We start from the raw sequence: 17,282 nt of genomic DNA on the forward strand, positions 1-17,282 counted from the left end.
TTATTTTTATTTAAAAATCAACAATAACTATTGAAAAAAAAAACCAAAATAATTGATTTATTTTTAATAAAAAATTTAACTATTTCAAACAAAATTCTAAATAATTTATTTTAAATAACCAATCACATTAAATATCAAAAAACATGTTTTTTTACATTAATAATTTAAAAATTAGTAAAACATATGGATTAACTAATGCGTATATTTCATACGGATTAGGTAATTCATGAGTTATATGGATTAAATAATCTGTATAGCTTATACGGATTATCCAATCCGTATGAGTTATACGAATTAGTTGATCCATATAACTATAAGGATGACCTAATCCATATGAAATATATGGATCTCGCAACCAAACAACTCACCCACCCCCACAAATAACGCAAGAACGAAGGAAATCACTTACAATGACTGTGATGGTGGTGGCAATAGACACGATGGCGACGATGACTGCAATGGTGGTGACAACGGACGCAAACATCGGAGAAGGGAGGGGCGAGAAGAAAACCAAGGAGAGTTGCTAACGACTGTACGTACACGAGGGAGAAGCTTCTCCTTTTAAATTTTTATTGAAGGACATTTTTGCCACTTCAGGTTATTTGTTGGGTGCACCAGCAACTCTATTGGGTGCACGTAGTTATGCTTGTTCATTCCTCCTCCCTAAGTCCAACTATTAAAAAGAATAATTTCATTTGTTGTCTATATTCTTCGACACTGATACTCTCTTGTCTAAGTCTTTTCTGGAGCTTGTCCATAAGCTCCATTTCATAGTAGGAGGGAATATGCCCCTTCCTAAGGGCATTCTTAAGATCATTCTAATATTCTACTAGAGGATCCCCATGAATCTGATACCTAGCATTCGAGGGCTAGGAAACCTCCCACTGCGCGTGCCCTACGAGGAGATTGAAACTCGGGGAGAAGAAGGAACGCAGGTTCAGAGAAGAGAGGGAGAGAAGGAGTTTGAGAGAAAGAAACTTCTGGAATTCTTATTATGTCCTTTGCAAGTTAGTTACAGCTTTTATAGTGGAGGACCCATGCTTAACCATTTACGGTTAGCTGTTATTGCTAAGCCCTAACAATATGAACAATACGTAACTACCTTTCCCGCCACGTTCTACCCACAACTTGTACCCCATTTCCCAGCCTTTCCTACCCTAGTTGATAAATGTCCCAATGCTTGGGTAACTGCTTCGTCCTAGCTGAGCGTCTTTGGTGCATAGCTTCATCCTCCACGTACGTATCATCCCCCCGTTCTTCAGACACAACCTTGTCCTCAAGGTTGTAGCATTCTTGAAGCCCTTGCCAATCTTCCCACGATGCTTCTTGTCGGGACGAACCTGGCCACTAGACTAATACTTCGCAGTGCATGCCATTAGTGGTAGCAATCAACTTGGAGTCAATGATCGTGAAGGGAATGTTGGTGGTCTCCTCGGGTCGCATGTCTGGTAGGAGGTCTGCATGAGCTGCTATAGGGTCTCCCACAAAAGCTTTGAGCAATGATACGTGGAAGACGAGGTGGATACGGCTGTGCGCAGGGAGCTTCATCCTATACGCGACTTTACCCAGTCATTCCTGCACCTCAAAGGGTCCATAGTAGCACTTAGTGAGCTTCGAGTATGTGGTTTCCGACACTGAGACTTGACGGTGAGGTCTCAATTTGACTAGTACCCAATCCCCAACACTGAATTCTTGAGGTCTACGGCGAGCATCAGCGGTTAGTTTCATCTTTTGCTCTACCTTGAGCAGCTTCCGACGAAGCAACTGCAAAAATTCTTCTCGTTGACGAAGCATTTCATCGACCTCCGTCACTGCTGCAGCTCCCCCCAAGTACTCTGGAATGGCTAGTGGCTTTCGACCATAGATGATCTCGAAGGGGGTGACCCCAGTATCGGAATGACACGAGGTGTTATAAGACCATTCGGCCCATAACAAAAACTGCCCCCACGACGCCGGCTTCCGGTGAACAAAAGCTCGTAGGTACTGTTCTATGATACGGTTGGCAACCTCTGTCTGCCCATCAGTCTGTGGGTGGTAGGAGGAGCTGAGACGAAGCTTCGTCCCACTTAAAGCAAATAAATCTTGCCAAAACCTGCTGACAAATAACGGATCCCTGTCGGAGATAATGCTTCGAGGCAAGCCGTGCAAGCGAATGATCATGATTGTGAACAGCTCCGCCACTCGTCTTGCGGAATGTTTAGTGGGTAACATACCCAAATGGAGCCCCTTAGAAAAGCGATCCACCACAACGAGGATGCATGTAATGCCCCGATATGATGGTAACCCAACAATGAAATCCATGTTGAGGTCTTCCCATGGCCGGTATGGCACCGGAAGAGGGCACAAGAGCCCTGCCGGTTTGCGGTTATCATACTTTGTCAACTGGCATGTGACACAAGCCGCGACGAAGTTGTAGACATCCTTGCGCATGGAACTCCATGTAAAGTTTTCTTGAAGCCTTTGTAGGGTCTTCTGAATCCCATAATGACCTCCGGTGGGGGTACTGTGAAATTCTTCCATGAGTAAGGGAATGATGGTGGATTCCGATGGAAGCCAAAGATGCTGCTTGTGGATGATCAGGCCATTCTCGAACTTATACTCTGGGGCTATTGTGGGTTCTTTCTGGAGTTTCTCTAGTAATGCCAATGCTTCAGGAAGAGTGACTAACTCCTTCTTAAGATCAGCAAGAAAGGCGAACTGGAGAATGGATAGTAGGTACAAGGAAGCCTGGGCGTCTTCAGCAGCAACTCGAGATAATGCGTCTGCGACGCCGTTCTCACGCCCTGGCCGATACTGAATGCTATACTCGAATCCCAATAGCCTGACGAGGTATTAATGTTGCTCCGGCGTTTGTACCGCCTGAGTCATAAGGTCCCTCAGACTTTGGTGATCAGTGAGGATCACGAAAGGGTGACCTAACAAGTAATGTCGCCACTTCTTAACCGCCATTGTAATAGCTGCAAGCTCTCGAATGTAAGTGGAGGAGGCACGAAGCTTTGGGCAAAACTCCTTGCTGTAGAACGTTATCGGATGTCCATTTTGTGAGAGTACTGCTCCTACGCCGGTGCCTGAGGCATCTGTCTCTACCACAAAACGTACATCGAAGTTAGGAAGCGCTAATACGGGTGCTGTTGGGACTGCCTCTTTGAAGGAGATGAAGGCCGTGGTGGCTGAGTCTAACCACTGAAATTGACCCTTACAAAGCAACTGGGTGAGAGGTGCTGCCATTTTTGCATATCCTTTAATGAATCTTCTATAAAAGCCTACCAATCCGAGGAAGCTTCGCAATGCTTTCACTGATTGCGGTAGAGGCCACTCATGAATAGCCTGTAACTTTTCTGGGACTGGTTCAACTCCATTGCCGGAGACGAGATGTCCCAGGTACTCCAGTTGGGACTGGGCAAAAGCGCATTTGGGTCGTTTCAAGGAGAACTTCCCTGAAAGCAAGAGCTTGAACGCTGTTTCGAGGTGACCCACATGGTCCGCCATGGTTTTACTATAGACCAACACATCATCGAAGAAGACGATGATGAATCTGCGTAAGCAGGGCTGAAAGAGCTGATTCATAGTAGCTTGAAAGGTTGATAGAGCATTACACAAACCAAAGGGCATTACTCAGAACTCGTAATGCCCTTGATGGGTTCTGAATTCCGTTTTGTGAATATCATCATCTTTCATAAGGATTTGGTTGTAACCATGCATTAGATCCAACTTAGAGAACCATCGTGCCCCGCCAAGCTCGTCTAACAACTCGTCAATGGTTGGTATAGGGAACCTGTCGCGAATGGTGATGGCGTTGAGAGCCCGATAATCGACACAAAATCGCCATGATCCGTCCTTCTTCTTCACCAATAACACTGGTGATGAAAAGGGACTGGCGCTGGTTCGTATGAATCATTTATCCAACATTAAGCTGATCTGCTCCTCTATCTCTTTTTTCTGATAATGCGAATACATATATGGTTTCACGTTGACTGGTGTTGCTTCTGGAAGGATGTTAATGGCGTGGTCAGTGTCTCGTGAGGGTGGCAGTTCCAGGGCTGAAATAACTGTGAATACTTATTAATCAGCTCCTCAACTTTGAGAGGTAACGGGTTGATATCAGGTTGTGAGGTTTGGCAAGGTTCCAACTGAATGTGAAACATCATACTAGTGCCATTTGTATGTATCATACGACGAAGCTGAGAGGAAGAGATAGATTCAAGAGCCTGTTCATGTTCACCACGTAGTTCCACAAGGTGACCGGCGGCCATGAATTTCATAGTGAGGGTGGTGTAATCCGTCAACACCGGTCCCAGCGTTTTCAGCCATTGGACTCCCAAGACTAAATCAGCACCACGGATAGGTAAAACATGGAAATCGATGACGAAGGAGTGTTGCTGGATAGTTACCTCAACGTTAGGACACGTGTGCTGGCACTGAAGTTCCTCGCCGTTGCCCACCGTGACCCGCAAAGGTGAAGTCACCGTTGTCGTTAATCCTACTGACATAACCACCCTGTGGTGCACGAAATTATGTGTGCTACCACCATCGATCAATATGCTTACTGGTTGGCCACGAATATACCCTTGCATCCGTAATGTTTCCAGTACCACGTGTCCGGATAAGGCATTGAAGCTCAACTGCGCAGGGGGTGGCTTCGGTAGGATCTCTGGCAAGGTGAACTGTGGATCATGGGATTCTGGTACTTCCTCACTATCCTCCATAATGAGCAGGAACAAGGAGGGAGAACACTTATGACCGCATGAGTATTTTTCATCACATTGGAAGCATAATCCTTTTTCTCTGCGCATTGCTAATTCCTCCGACGTGAGACATTTAAAAGGAACTGTGGACGAGTTGGTACGCGTCGGTGTAGGTAACAATGGAGTAGTAGATAAGGGTGCAGATGCTGAATGTTGGAGAGAGCTTGAAGATGCTCCTGCAACAGGTCGAAACGCTTTTCGAGCATCGTTTTGCTTCTCCTCATGTAACTTAGCGTAAGCTACTGCTTGACTTATGGTTGCTGGTTGCATGACTTGAACTTCCCGGCGAATGGAAGGTATCAAACCCGAGATAAAACAGCTTAAAGCCATGGGAGCAGGTAAACCGATAATTCGATTAGCTAGAGTTTCAAAATCGGAGAGGTAACTGCTTACCGTCGACCTTTGTTGGAGCTTGCATAGCAATCTCGTTGGATCCTCATAAGTGGTTGAAGCAAATCGTGAGTGGAGGGCATGAAGGAATGCAGGCCAGGATGATAGTTGACCATTTCGGTGCATCCATTGGAACCAAGCTAATGCTTGTCCTTCCATGTAAAATGATGCGATGGTGAGCCTCTCATGATCTGGAGTTGTGTGATACTCGAAAAATTGCGTAATTTTAAAGATCCAACCAGTAGCATCGGAGCCGTCGAACTTTGGCACATCCAGCTTCATCCGATGCGGCACTGCAATAGATCCTGACGCCGGAAACGAAGATACCTCAGGTTGTGCTTGCGAAGGATTGAATCTACTAGCTTCAAGATGTGCTAGTCTCTCCGTAACGTCTCCATCTTTGCTTCCACCATTGTCGCGAATTTCGCGAACAATTCCTCCATTTTTTCCGATGATAAAGCTTTCGATCTCGTGCCTTCAGCCATGCGTCAAACCTTGTGCTCAATGAAAGCACCAATGATACCTAGCATTCGAGGGCTAGGAAACCTCCCACTGCGCGTGCCCCACGAGGAGATTGAAACTCGGGGAGAAGAAGGAACGCAGGTTCAGAGAAGAGAGGGAGAGAAGGAGTTTGAGAGAAAGAAACTTCTGGAATTCTTATTATGTCCTTTGCAAGTTAGTTACAGCTTTTATAATGGAGGACCCATGCTTAACCATTTACGGTTAGCTGTTATTGCTAAGCCCTAACAATATGAACAATACGTAACTACCTTTCCCGCCACGTTCTACCCACAACTTGTACCCCATTTCCCAGCCTTTCCTACCCTAGTTGATAAATATCCCAATGCTTGGGTAACTGCTTCATCCTAGCTGAGCGTCTTTGGTGCGTAGCTTCATCCTCCACGTACGTATCAGAATCCTTCTTTTCCTAATAAGGGAAGTCCATCAATAGAAGGCATATCCTTAGAAGCTAAGGCTCCAATGGAACTTTTCTCTCTTTACTAATATGATGGCAAACAAAGAGTTGTTCAACCTTTATTAATCAATCTAGTTAGGCCTCAACATTATTTTTTTCATGGAAATATAGGAAGCTAATGTTAACCTCTTGGGGGGTGTCACACATCCTAAAAACTTATGAAATTTTTTGTAGCAATAAAAAATGGAGGGATATAAGAAGTGTAATATATAATGTAAAGAAATTTTAGAAAGAATTTATGCATATATATATATATATATATATATTTGTGCTGAGGAGGACAAAGCCCAAAAAAACTAAACAGGGACACGACGAGGCACAGTCCCATAGCCTCTCTAAGAATCAACTGGTTACACCACACTGGTGCATCCTGAAAAACATAAAAATCAATAGGCTGACAATGAGCCCAAGAAATTCTACGGAGACTTACCCGAAATTCTTGCTAAGTAATTCTGCCTACGGCTCCACTATAGAATACCCACTACAAATATTATATTTATGCAAATCTTTGAAAACTTAGTTGAATTATTTATATTATTGATTATTGATTAATTAATCGTGTTATATAATATTATTAAAACCTTTTATCATGCTAACTACTTTTGATTAACCAAGCTTAACAATTACGTACCAAAGTAACATTGTTACGCATTTTAATTTAATAAATATTATTAATTATTTTAACCTCAGAAATAATATTATTATTTTATTGAATTAATTGCACTATTTGTCCCCAAAAAGTTTTACAATATCGTAAATTTTATCCAATTTGTGTCCCTCAATTTATAAAACATTACAAATTCAGTGCTCGCATAAAAACTTGTCGCAAAATTTCTAAATAGTGGAGAATTAAAGAAAAACCCTTTGCAAAATGTCTTAATTGTGCTGATTTTTCTACCTATAAGAAGAAAATTTGAGATGTTTTGTAAATTTGAAGGGAAATTTTGTGAATTTTTTTTAGGCCCAAAATTTGCAACAATGTGAAACTTTGAACACAAAAAATATTATTGAGTCTATTTTATTTAATGTGTTTAAAATATTATATATGTTTGGTAAAGATATTAATTGACTAAAAATGCCATAGTATAAAAAAAATTCTTTTTTTTCTTCTTCAGAAAATAGGTGATATATTTGGTAGTGTAAAAGTAATTTTACACCATCATCCATTTACAAATTGGCATGTAAGATAGGTTTTTCTACATTGATAATGGTTATCTTAAAAATGATATTAAAGATAATTTTTATTGATTGACAGTTATAACCATTAATTTTTTAGAGTAAATAACTTATAATTTATGAACTATGCATTCACAATGACAATTTAGCTCCTATATTTTTAAAATGATCAATTTAATCATCAAATATATAAATATTGTGATAAATTAGTCTAATCATTAAGCATATTAACAATTTAAACCTTAAAGTATGATATTTAATTTGAGAGTAGTCCTAAAATTATACTACTTATTGACAAATTGATCTATCATATACATGATTTATAATAAATTATTGAATTAATTTATGACAATATTTATATATTTATAGGCTAAATTTATCATTTTGAAACTGTAAGAATTAAATTCTCAGCAAATACATAAGTTAAAAACATAGGTCATTTACTTTGTTTTTCATTTGAGTGACACGCAAAGTTCATGGCTTTGGAGTCACAGAAAAGAACAAGAAGAAAGTCACAAATACACTGCGGAGTGCACATGCAGGAATAAAAATAATGCTGAAAAGAACGAAAAGCGAGTTTGGAAGAAGCAGAAACTGCCTTAATTGTTGCCAAATATTTGGTGAGCCTGTCTAGTAGTGATGCAGACAGTCACCCACGTGAGACGCGGTCTGTAACTGTGAACCGTTGGATCATCCACGTGGAACGAGTTAGTTTGTTCAACCGTTAATAACCTTCATTAACGGCTACATTAACGAACAAAAAAGTTTCTAATTAATCCCTTTCACCACGATTCGTATATCCTTGAAAGAGACGACGTCGTCCTTATACGACTATATTCACCGACCTATGTCACCCTAAAAATCAAAGTGGGTCCCAAACGCCCATGTGCTTTAAATTGCCCCTTCTGTAAATCCTTCCACCAAACACGTCAATGATGTTAATTCGTGAAAAAAAAGTGACTTATTTGTTACATTAAGTCTTGAAATATTTGTTTATGTTTTTTTTTTGTTATTTTTTGTTTTTCTTTAGTTTGACTTGATAGGTTATTTTGTTTTAAATTTGTCTCTAAAAAAATTAAAACAAAATGTTTTATAATGTAACTGCTACCGATGGGTAAATGCTTTATAATCTGGATCTAGCTTATATAAGTTCAGTGTCAACTTTTTTTCTTTTGAAAGAAGTTCAGTGTCAGCTTAAAAATATAAATAAAAAAACTGTTAATTGTAGATTCTTTGTTGTCCATTAATTTAGGATTATATGTTTTTCACTCCCTTGAATATATGATTATAAGTGGGTACTCCTCGTGTATCATCTGCTCATTTTCTTTTTTAATGAGCTCTATTCAATTGATTGAATAGGGTGTGCCAGTCTTTGATATTATCTTTTTTCACATGATTATTATTACATATTAGGAAAGTCCATTAAATTATTAGAAGCATTTAGTAAGATATGTTTTAAACTCTATAAATGAAGTTTTCTCTTTAATGAGTAGACAATTAATGCGTATAGTTTTCTTTTCATATACCATCTAATTATTGCTATAAATACAGAACAAATTTATGTAATTCATCGTCATTCTACATTTTTTCATTCAATCAATTTTGATGTCATTTTCTTTTTTATTTTTTATTATTGTAATCATATTATATTATACTATTTTTTATGTTTGTTCTAATTTTAAATTATTTTCTTTTGTTAAAGGAATATGTTAAATTTCCTAACCATCAGGTAAGTTCTCTTATATATATATATATATATAAAAGGAAGCAGACGGGGTAGTTTTGGAAAAAATAGTTCGAATAATGCTGTGAAAAAAAAGAGACTTTAATTGATTAAAAAAATCTAATCAAATCAAAATTAATGAGTAAAAAAAATTATTAGGATATAGGAATTAGTGACAATTTAAAAACGTCTATAGGCAATATATTAAGATTAGTCTATGCAAAAGAAAGAAATAAGAAGTTTGATTGGATAGTATTAAATCAACTTAATCACCATTATTTTCTTCGCATGAATTTAGTTTTAAAAATTAATTTATGCAAATAATTATTTTTTTTATTTATTATTTTCTTGCCTAAATAAATTATTCAAGATTTTTTTTCACTGAACAAATTTTAAATTTCATTTATATATTAATATGTATATATCAATATGTTAAAATAAAAACTTACATATAAACGAAAGGAAAGTTCAGTGATGAATTTTTTTAAGCAATAAGTACAAAATATTTATACTAAATTCACAGCAATAATATATTTTAACTGATTTTTTTTGTCCAATTAAAGTTAAATTTTTTTACATATATAATTGACATATAATGCATGCAAAACATGCAAATTAAATCAAAATAATCAATTAATCACTATCATTTTTTCCACGTGTAATGACCCGCCTTGTCTCTACAATATCACCATTCTAAACCGTGAAAATTTCAATTTTTAATTAAAAACTCCGTTAATTAGCTTATGAAAAATGACAGTAAATTTTTCACGATATACATTCACCAAACAACACACTATTATATATATATATATATATATATATATATATATATATATATATATATATATATATAGAGAGAGAGAGAGAGAGAGAGAGAGGTATACCAACTTAATACACATCATTCACATAATAAAAAGTAAATTAATTCATACATATAATTAATTTTGTGATTTACATCCTCAATTAAAAAAAAGAATTATGAAACCAACTACGGAAGAGTTGATTAACAAAACACAACTTTTTTCCAAAACCAAATGTCATCATGTCGGCTTGGCGGCTCCACAAAAGAATCTCACTTCTAGTACTCTACTACTGTCATTATGCTTCTACGAACAAAGGTTCACGATCATCATCAGTACCAATCACATAGTACAAAAATTGCGATGGTGAGTTTATTATAAAAGAAATTAATACAGAAATCAAATAACCATAATTAGTAAGAAAATATTAACAAATACCATAAGCATACACAAACATCCATTAGTCCAACATACACTCAACAAGTAGTCATATCATCTATCCATAATTCCAATCAATCATGCTCAGTATGATGCATGCACCTGACCTCAACTCTCAAATGCAATGTGGTACCATTCATCAAGGAAATAGCCTGAGTGTGTCAACACGACACTCTCACTTAGGAAAACTAGACAATAAGTGTCGAGGTCACCCTGTCGTGCACAGGCAACTCTTTCCCTCTCCCACAGTGATCAGCCTGAGTCTCAAGGGAGTTCCAAATTGATTGACATGCCCCCAAGTACAAGTATTCTTCCTCATGAGAAACTACAAGTACTTACTGACAAAATTTATACTATTTTCATGCAATATGAAGTATGAAACATGGGCACCATCAATGCATTGATCGTGGATAATTAAAGATTCTAAGTCATTCCCTTCTAGAGATGCTTAAAACTCTTTAATCACTCTATTTCCCCCCACCACGGATATCCAACAAGGTCATTGCACCCCCCATGTACATACACAACATACATCATCACAATGACATCTTCAACATCTCATCTCAATGTCATTATCAACATCAACATCATCTCATCTCAATGTCATTCTCAACATCAACATCAACATCATCTTATCTCAATATCATTCTCAACATCAACATCATCTTATCTCAATGACATTATCAACAACAACAACATCATCTCATATTAACATAATCATCAATAACAACATCATCTCATATCAACATAATCATCAATAACGACATCATCTCATATCAATATTATCATAAACACCAACATAGTCTCGTATCAATTATTGTCAATATCATCTTCAATAACAATATCATTCTCTACATCAACATTATCATAAACATCAACGTCATCTCATATCAATTAATGTCATCAATAATAATATCATTAGTAAGTCACATTCCGCATATGCATACATACATAGTTCATGCCTGAGATTCACACTCCTTAGGTCTTCAGACAACACAAGTCTAATAAAAACAATAATGTCATTTATCAATAATAGACATATCGCATCTCATTAATCAAAAACATTGTTTTCTTGAAAACTAGCATGCAACAAGGATATGCATACATCCTCATAGTTAGGTTCTATGACCCCAACTGTGGTATTAAAAACTGTAAATTATAATAAACTTTCCTCACCTATCATGAACTCTACATCAGTTCCTCTTTGCGTCGCTCAGAGACCTTTCTCGTTCACGTTCGTCTATCCAAACACAATGTTATATATACCAAATTGAAGTAAATTTAGTATATATTTCAGAAATAAGGTTAATGACAACATTTGGGGTTAATTACCCTTGTCAAAACATAAAGGGCCAAGGGGATTTTTTTCGGATTCTACAAAAAGGAGATGTCATTTCAAAATTTCGATCACGCCAATGTGACCGGAGTTCAATGAAGGTCACAAAAATAACATCAATTTTATAAAAAGATAACTTTTATAATGTCTCATTTTCAAGGGTTTTTGAATCATGCAGGTTTCAAGTTTTGATGATGTCAAAAAGAATTTTCTTGATAATGATTGTCATCATCAAAAAAGGGGAGAATGTGAATGTATGAATACATGGTTTTGATGATGCCAAAGAATAATCAAACAAGGTTGCTTTCAAGATTAATTCAACAAACATTCAAAGGTTAAGCATTGTTTAATTCAAGATCATCAAGCAAACAAGATCAAGAAAAAGATAAGGCATCAAACAATCTCATTGGTTGATCAAGCTTTTGCCTCAAAACACATTGTTTCCAACAACCAAGGCTCTGGTAATCGATTACCAGGCAGTGTAATCGATTACCAGAAGACAATTTTGAAAATAAGATTTTAAAAAGGTTTTTGAATTTGAATTTTGAATCATGTAATTGATTACTAGATGTTTGTAATCGATTACCAGCGACGACACTTCAGAAAACACTCTGAAAAGTCATGACCCTTCAAAATATAATTGTGTAATCTATTACTAGAAATCTATAATCGATTACCAGTGAAGAATTTCAGAAATTTTTTTTTTGAAAAGACACATCTCTTCTAACCATTTTGAAAAGGCACGAAGGGCCTATATATATGTGTGTCTGACTTGGAAAAGCAAGAGAGAGATATTCTAAGAGAACTTAATTGTCAAATGTTCTCTCAACAACTCTTGGGCAAACACTTGCAAATCTATTGAGAATTTATCTAGGAACTTCAAATTGTATTATCATCTCTAAAAGAGAGAAATTCCTCTAGGATCATCAATTTGTATCATCTACTCTAAAGGAGAGAAATCTGTTTGTTCATCTCAGAAAGTCAGTTATAATCAAGAGACTGATTGTCTCTTGGATTGTGAGAATTGTAATTTAGAGACGGGTTGTCTCTTGGAGAATATTGAACACAAGGGTGAGAGATCCCAAGGTGTGTTCAAAGTCTGTAAAGGATTTACAGAGATAGTGGAAAATCTCAAGTGGGTTGCTAGAGGACTGGACGTAGGCATAGGAAGTGGCCGAACCAGTATAAATCGAGTTTGCAATTCTCTCTTCCTTTATCTTATTTATTTTATTACAATCAACTTTGTCTTGCGCAGTTAAAAGAACATTAATAAATTAATTGCTTCTTTTTCTTCTACTTCTTCTTCTGCATTTCGAGTCTATCGTTTAAAAGGGAGTTAAAGTTTGTTAGTGGAAAAATTTTGAAACTTAATTCACCCCCCTCTTAAGTTATTGAGGCCACTTGTCCAACAGGGTTTTTCCAAGGAAGTGAAAAAACACCCTATTATAGTACCCAAAACACAAGATACACTAAGAGAAACTCAAACTAACCAAGAGAAAGACTTAAAAGTCAAGATTACCTCAGAGAAACTATGAAAGGAAGGATTGAATGAATTTTCTCCACCGAACCCTTGATGTGGATTCTGAGGATTTCACTCCAATTAAAGCGTTCCTCTTGGTGTAGGGGTTGGACGGCAAGCAACGGTGGCTCGTGATGCCACCAGTGGTTGTGGGTGGTGGAGAAGAAGGTGTTTGGGTGAGTATTTGGAGAGGAGGAGAGTGAAAAAATCGTGTTTTCCATGCTGAAGAACCTATTTATAATCTGCAGATCTCACTTAGCGGGAGTCCACTTTGCGTACGTAGCATGACAATTCACGCTGAGCGCAACTCCCCTTGCGCTAAGCGCAACAATTCTCGCTCAGCGCAATTCACTCTCGAGTTGGAATTGCGCTTAATTAGCGCGCTTCTCGCGCTCTTCTTGTGCTAATTGAGAGATTAAAAGATGTTATTTTCAAAATCCCAACGGTCAAACTGTGGAGAATTGTCTTAGGAACCTCCAACAAAAATTTGAAGACGATCCAACGGTTAACAAATCAAAGATCATGAGTTTACTGAAATAAGTTTAGGTAAAATTTGAAATCTCATAATTTCAACTTAGCTCAATAAAACTTCACATAAATCAACATCCACATCAAGCAAATCACACATGACTAATTCAAGTCATACCTCAACTCATTCAAGTCAACCATATAGTTAAATAACACGATAAATACAATTAAACATCAATTTATAATTAGCAATATTTTAGGATGTTACACCACGCAAAATAATTATTCGTTTATTTATTATCTTCTCATATAAATTAATTATTCATGTTTTTTTTACCTGGATAAACTTTAATTTTATTTTAGACATTAATATGTATATGTTAATATATCAAAATAAAAATTATATATAAAATACATAGTTATGTTTTTTTTATAAAAGAAAATAGAAATTTACTTAAAGTCACATTAACATGGTGAATTTTTTTCTTATAATAAATTTAATTTAAAATAATTTTTAATGGTTGTTTATATCTTAACTTAAATACTCTATTGAATACTTTGTTCTATGAACATGGAAAATATAAAAATATATAACAAATGGCGATGAATGTTTTTCTCGAAAGTCTTAACAAAAATTTATACTTACTGAATATTTTAATTTCACGATAGTATCAACAGAAATTTCCACTTAATTTATCATATAAAGTATAACACAGAAGGATGAACATTTTTTTTATATCAAATCAGGTAGAAAAATTTATACTAAATTCAAAGAGATAAACTTATTTATTAAAATTTTTGGTCCAATCAAAGTTAAATTTCTTTTATATAATTAATATATATTTAATTACATAAAAAAAATCAAAGTAAATCAACATAATCATTATGCACAAAATTAATGTCTAAATTAATTTTAAGCAAATAAATTATTCATAATTTTATTCTACCTGGAAAAAATTTAATTTTCTTTTAGACATTGATATGCATACGTCAATATATCAAAATAAAAATTACTAATGAAATATTGCACATAGTCATGATCTTTTTTAATATAAAAATAAGTAAATTTTTTCACTTAATTCCCAGGATGAACACTTTATCCGTAATCGCATTAATATCTTAATTATTATGATAAATTTATATTTTTTATTATAATAATTTTAATTTGAATGTAATTTTTATGATTTTCTCTTTCTTCATTTAAATAATTTATTGAATATTTTATTTGATGAACACACGTTGATAAGCTTTAACTTAATATATAGGTGCCCTATATATAAAAATATAATAATCACGTACAGTTAGCCTTCTACGTCGTTGTCCAATCTTAAAATCATTTCAAAACCAGACCTTCGAAGTCTAAACTCGCATGTTACCGTAGTTTACGTGAGTTGCAATCAGAAAGGAAAATGGTGAATATTATACTCCAAAACACTATTATTTTATGGTCACTTTTTAGGTATACAATAATTATGTTTAAAATGCATGTTATAATACAAATGGAGGTAGACTACAGTGAAAGGGGTTAGTCTCTTGTAACATAGTAAATTAATACTTGATTTTTTTTAGAAAGATGCTCATATTTAAAGTATGTTTGATCCAGCTTTTTATTTTTTTATTAAAAAGAAAAATTGTACCAAATACATATTTTACAAAAAAAAACTCTTAAAAAGTAAGTAACATATTTTTATAGAATAAAATTTAAAAACAATAACTTTTAATTAAATTAGTTGGGAGAGTTTTTTATACTACTTACACGGAACTTGTTTATGCATTCCCTTCTTCGAATCCCATCTAGATCAATAATTTTCACTTATTTCTCAATTTGAGTGCTTCGGTGACTTTTGTATGGAATTATAAAGTTAATTTGGTAATTGAAGAAAAAAGTGGAGAATCCCTTCCACCAACAATAAATAACAAATTAACAAATAATATTAGTTGATAAAAGAAACAAAACTGGCCTTTTCATTAAATAATTTTTAATTTATTATAATAAATTATGCTTATTTGTTGTGAGGTCTTCATTTGTTTTATATTATTTTTTTTATATGAAATTGTAGTGCTAATGCCTCATGATAAAATAGAGGCATACAAATTATGTTGACACCCTTCACCTATCAATCCTATGCATTAAACAAATATTATTCCAAAAAATAAAAATAGAGAATACATTGGAGGACCAAACCAAACCCATAGAGAAAAACTAAGAGAAACAAAAAGAAGGCAATCCGAATTTATCATAGAAAAAAAAAAATCAAAGCTAATAAAGGATGGCATATCATTCCACCAAGTAATTTCTATCTTATGATCAATACCATATTTAGCCAATTTATCGGCACATCGATTGCTTTCACTGAAAAATAGGAGAAACTTGAAAAAACATTTGAGAGCAAAGACAAAGACACCTCTTTCATTAGTTTTTAACCTCCCAAGGAACCATTTTAGAATTTTTAAAAGCAGTCAATGTTAAAATTTTCTATTTCACTTGCAGAAAAACAAGATTTAAAAAAGAAACTTAGAAAGCTTTTTGGCAAAGGAAGAAAAAGAAAAAAGATGAGTAGGAAAGAATTATAAAGATAGTAAAGGTTTAAAGGTTTCTTAAAAGTTGTTCAAAAAGATGTTCAAAAAAGATTAAGATTTTTTAATGCAAGTCAAGGTCTTGCTTTTATAGACTCTTCATGTCTGGTCAAGAAAACCATTGGAAGAGTTATAACCTTGAGAAAATCATGTCAAAAGTTACATCTCTTGACCTTTTATTCAAAACTTATCATCGGTAATCGATTACCATAATCATGTAATCGATTACACAATGCATTTTATGAAAAGATGTGACTCTTCTCAATTGAATTTGAATTTCAACATTTAGATACACTGGTAATTGATTACCAATATATTGTAATCAATTACACCATTTAAAAATCATTTGGAACGTTGCAAATTCAGTTAAAAGCTTTTTGAAATCAAATTTTATCACTGGTAATCGATTACAGGAAACTGGTAATCGATTACCAGAGAATAAATACTCTGGTAACTTAGAAAAATTTGAGAAAACTCTTTTGTAAAACAAAAATTGTGCTATGTTTGGTTTTTGAAAAATCTTTTTCAATACTTTCCTTTGTGAAATCTTCTTGATTTCTTCTCTTGAATCTTGAATTCATCTTCTCTTGAATCTTGAAATCAACTTCTCTTAAATCTTGAACTTGTTGACTTAATCTTGAAGTCATTCTTTTGGACTTCTTGTCATCATCAAAACTACTTGATTCATACTTGAATCATTATCATGAAGCTTTCTTTTACAATTTGATGTCAAGTTTTTCAATTTTGAATTACTTTATACTTATTTAATACTTTTTGAGTAATTTATTAAATGCATTTTCATGTATATTGACACTATCAAATTCTATTGAAAACAATTATATTTTATCCTCTAAAAATATTATTGAACGATATATTATACAAGTTCTTTTAATATTTTATCTTTAGTAACTAGTTTATATTTCTCATTTTATATATGGTAAAATATTTTAAATTATATTTCTCATTTTATATATTATAAAATATTTTAAATTATCTTTGAATAGAATTTTATTAATTAAAATAAATTTTTACATTTTTAAAATAAAATTTTAAAATGTATTCACTACATGAAATAATTAAAAAAACGTTAGTAATTAAAATGTGTCAATAATGTATAGTGAAATAAAATTTTGA

The 17,282-nt window shown here is 34.4% G+C and overlaps 1 protein-coding gene across 1 annotated transcript; it reads right to left on the minus strand.

Moving 5' to 3' along the window:
* Positions 1-3,615: 3,615 nt before the first annotated feature.
* Positions 3,616-5,942, minus strand: LOC102670432 (uncharacterized). Its single transcript, XM_006573983.1, has 3 exons — positions 5,938-5,942; positions 3,970-5,610; positions 3,616-3,880 (listed from the first exon to the last, which is right to left on the minus strand). The coding sequence occupies exons 1-3, from the start codon at positions 5,940-5,942 to the stop codon at positions 3,616-3,618; spliced, it is 1,911 nt and encodes a 636-aa protein (XP_006574046.1).
* Between the last annotated feature and the right edge of the window lie 11,340 nt (positions 5,943-17,282).

The sequence above is a fragment of the Glycine max genome, chromosome 1 (genome assembly GCF_000004515.6).
Source record: "Glycine max cultivar Williams 82 chromosome 1, Glycine_max_v4.0, whole genome shotgun sequence".
NCBI lineage: Eukaryota > Viridiplantae > Streptophyta > Magnoliopsida > Fabales > Fabaceae > Glycine > Glycine max.

What these genes read in the sequence shown, in the direction of transcription:
- LOC102670432 (XM_006573983.1), bottom strand. An exon ending in CAGAAGCAACACCAGTCAAC is followed by an intron (nt 3,881 to 3,969) that starts GTGAAACCATAT and finishes CATACGAACCAG; the next exon opens with CGCCAGTCCCTTTTCATCAC.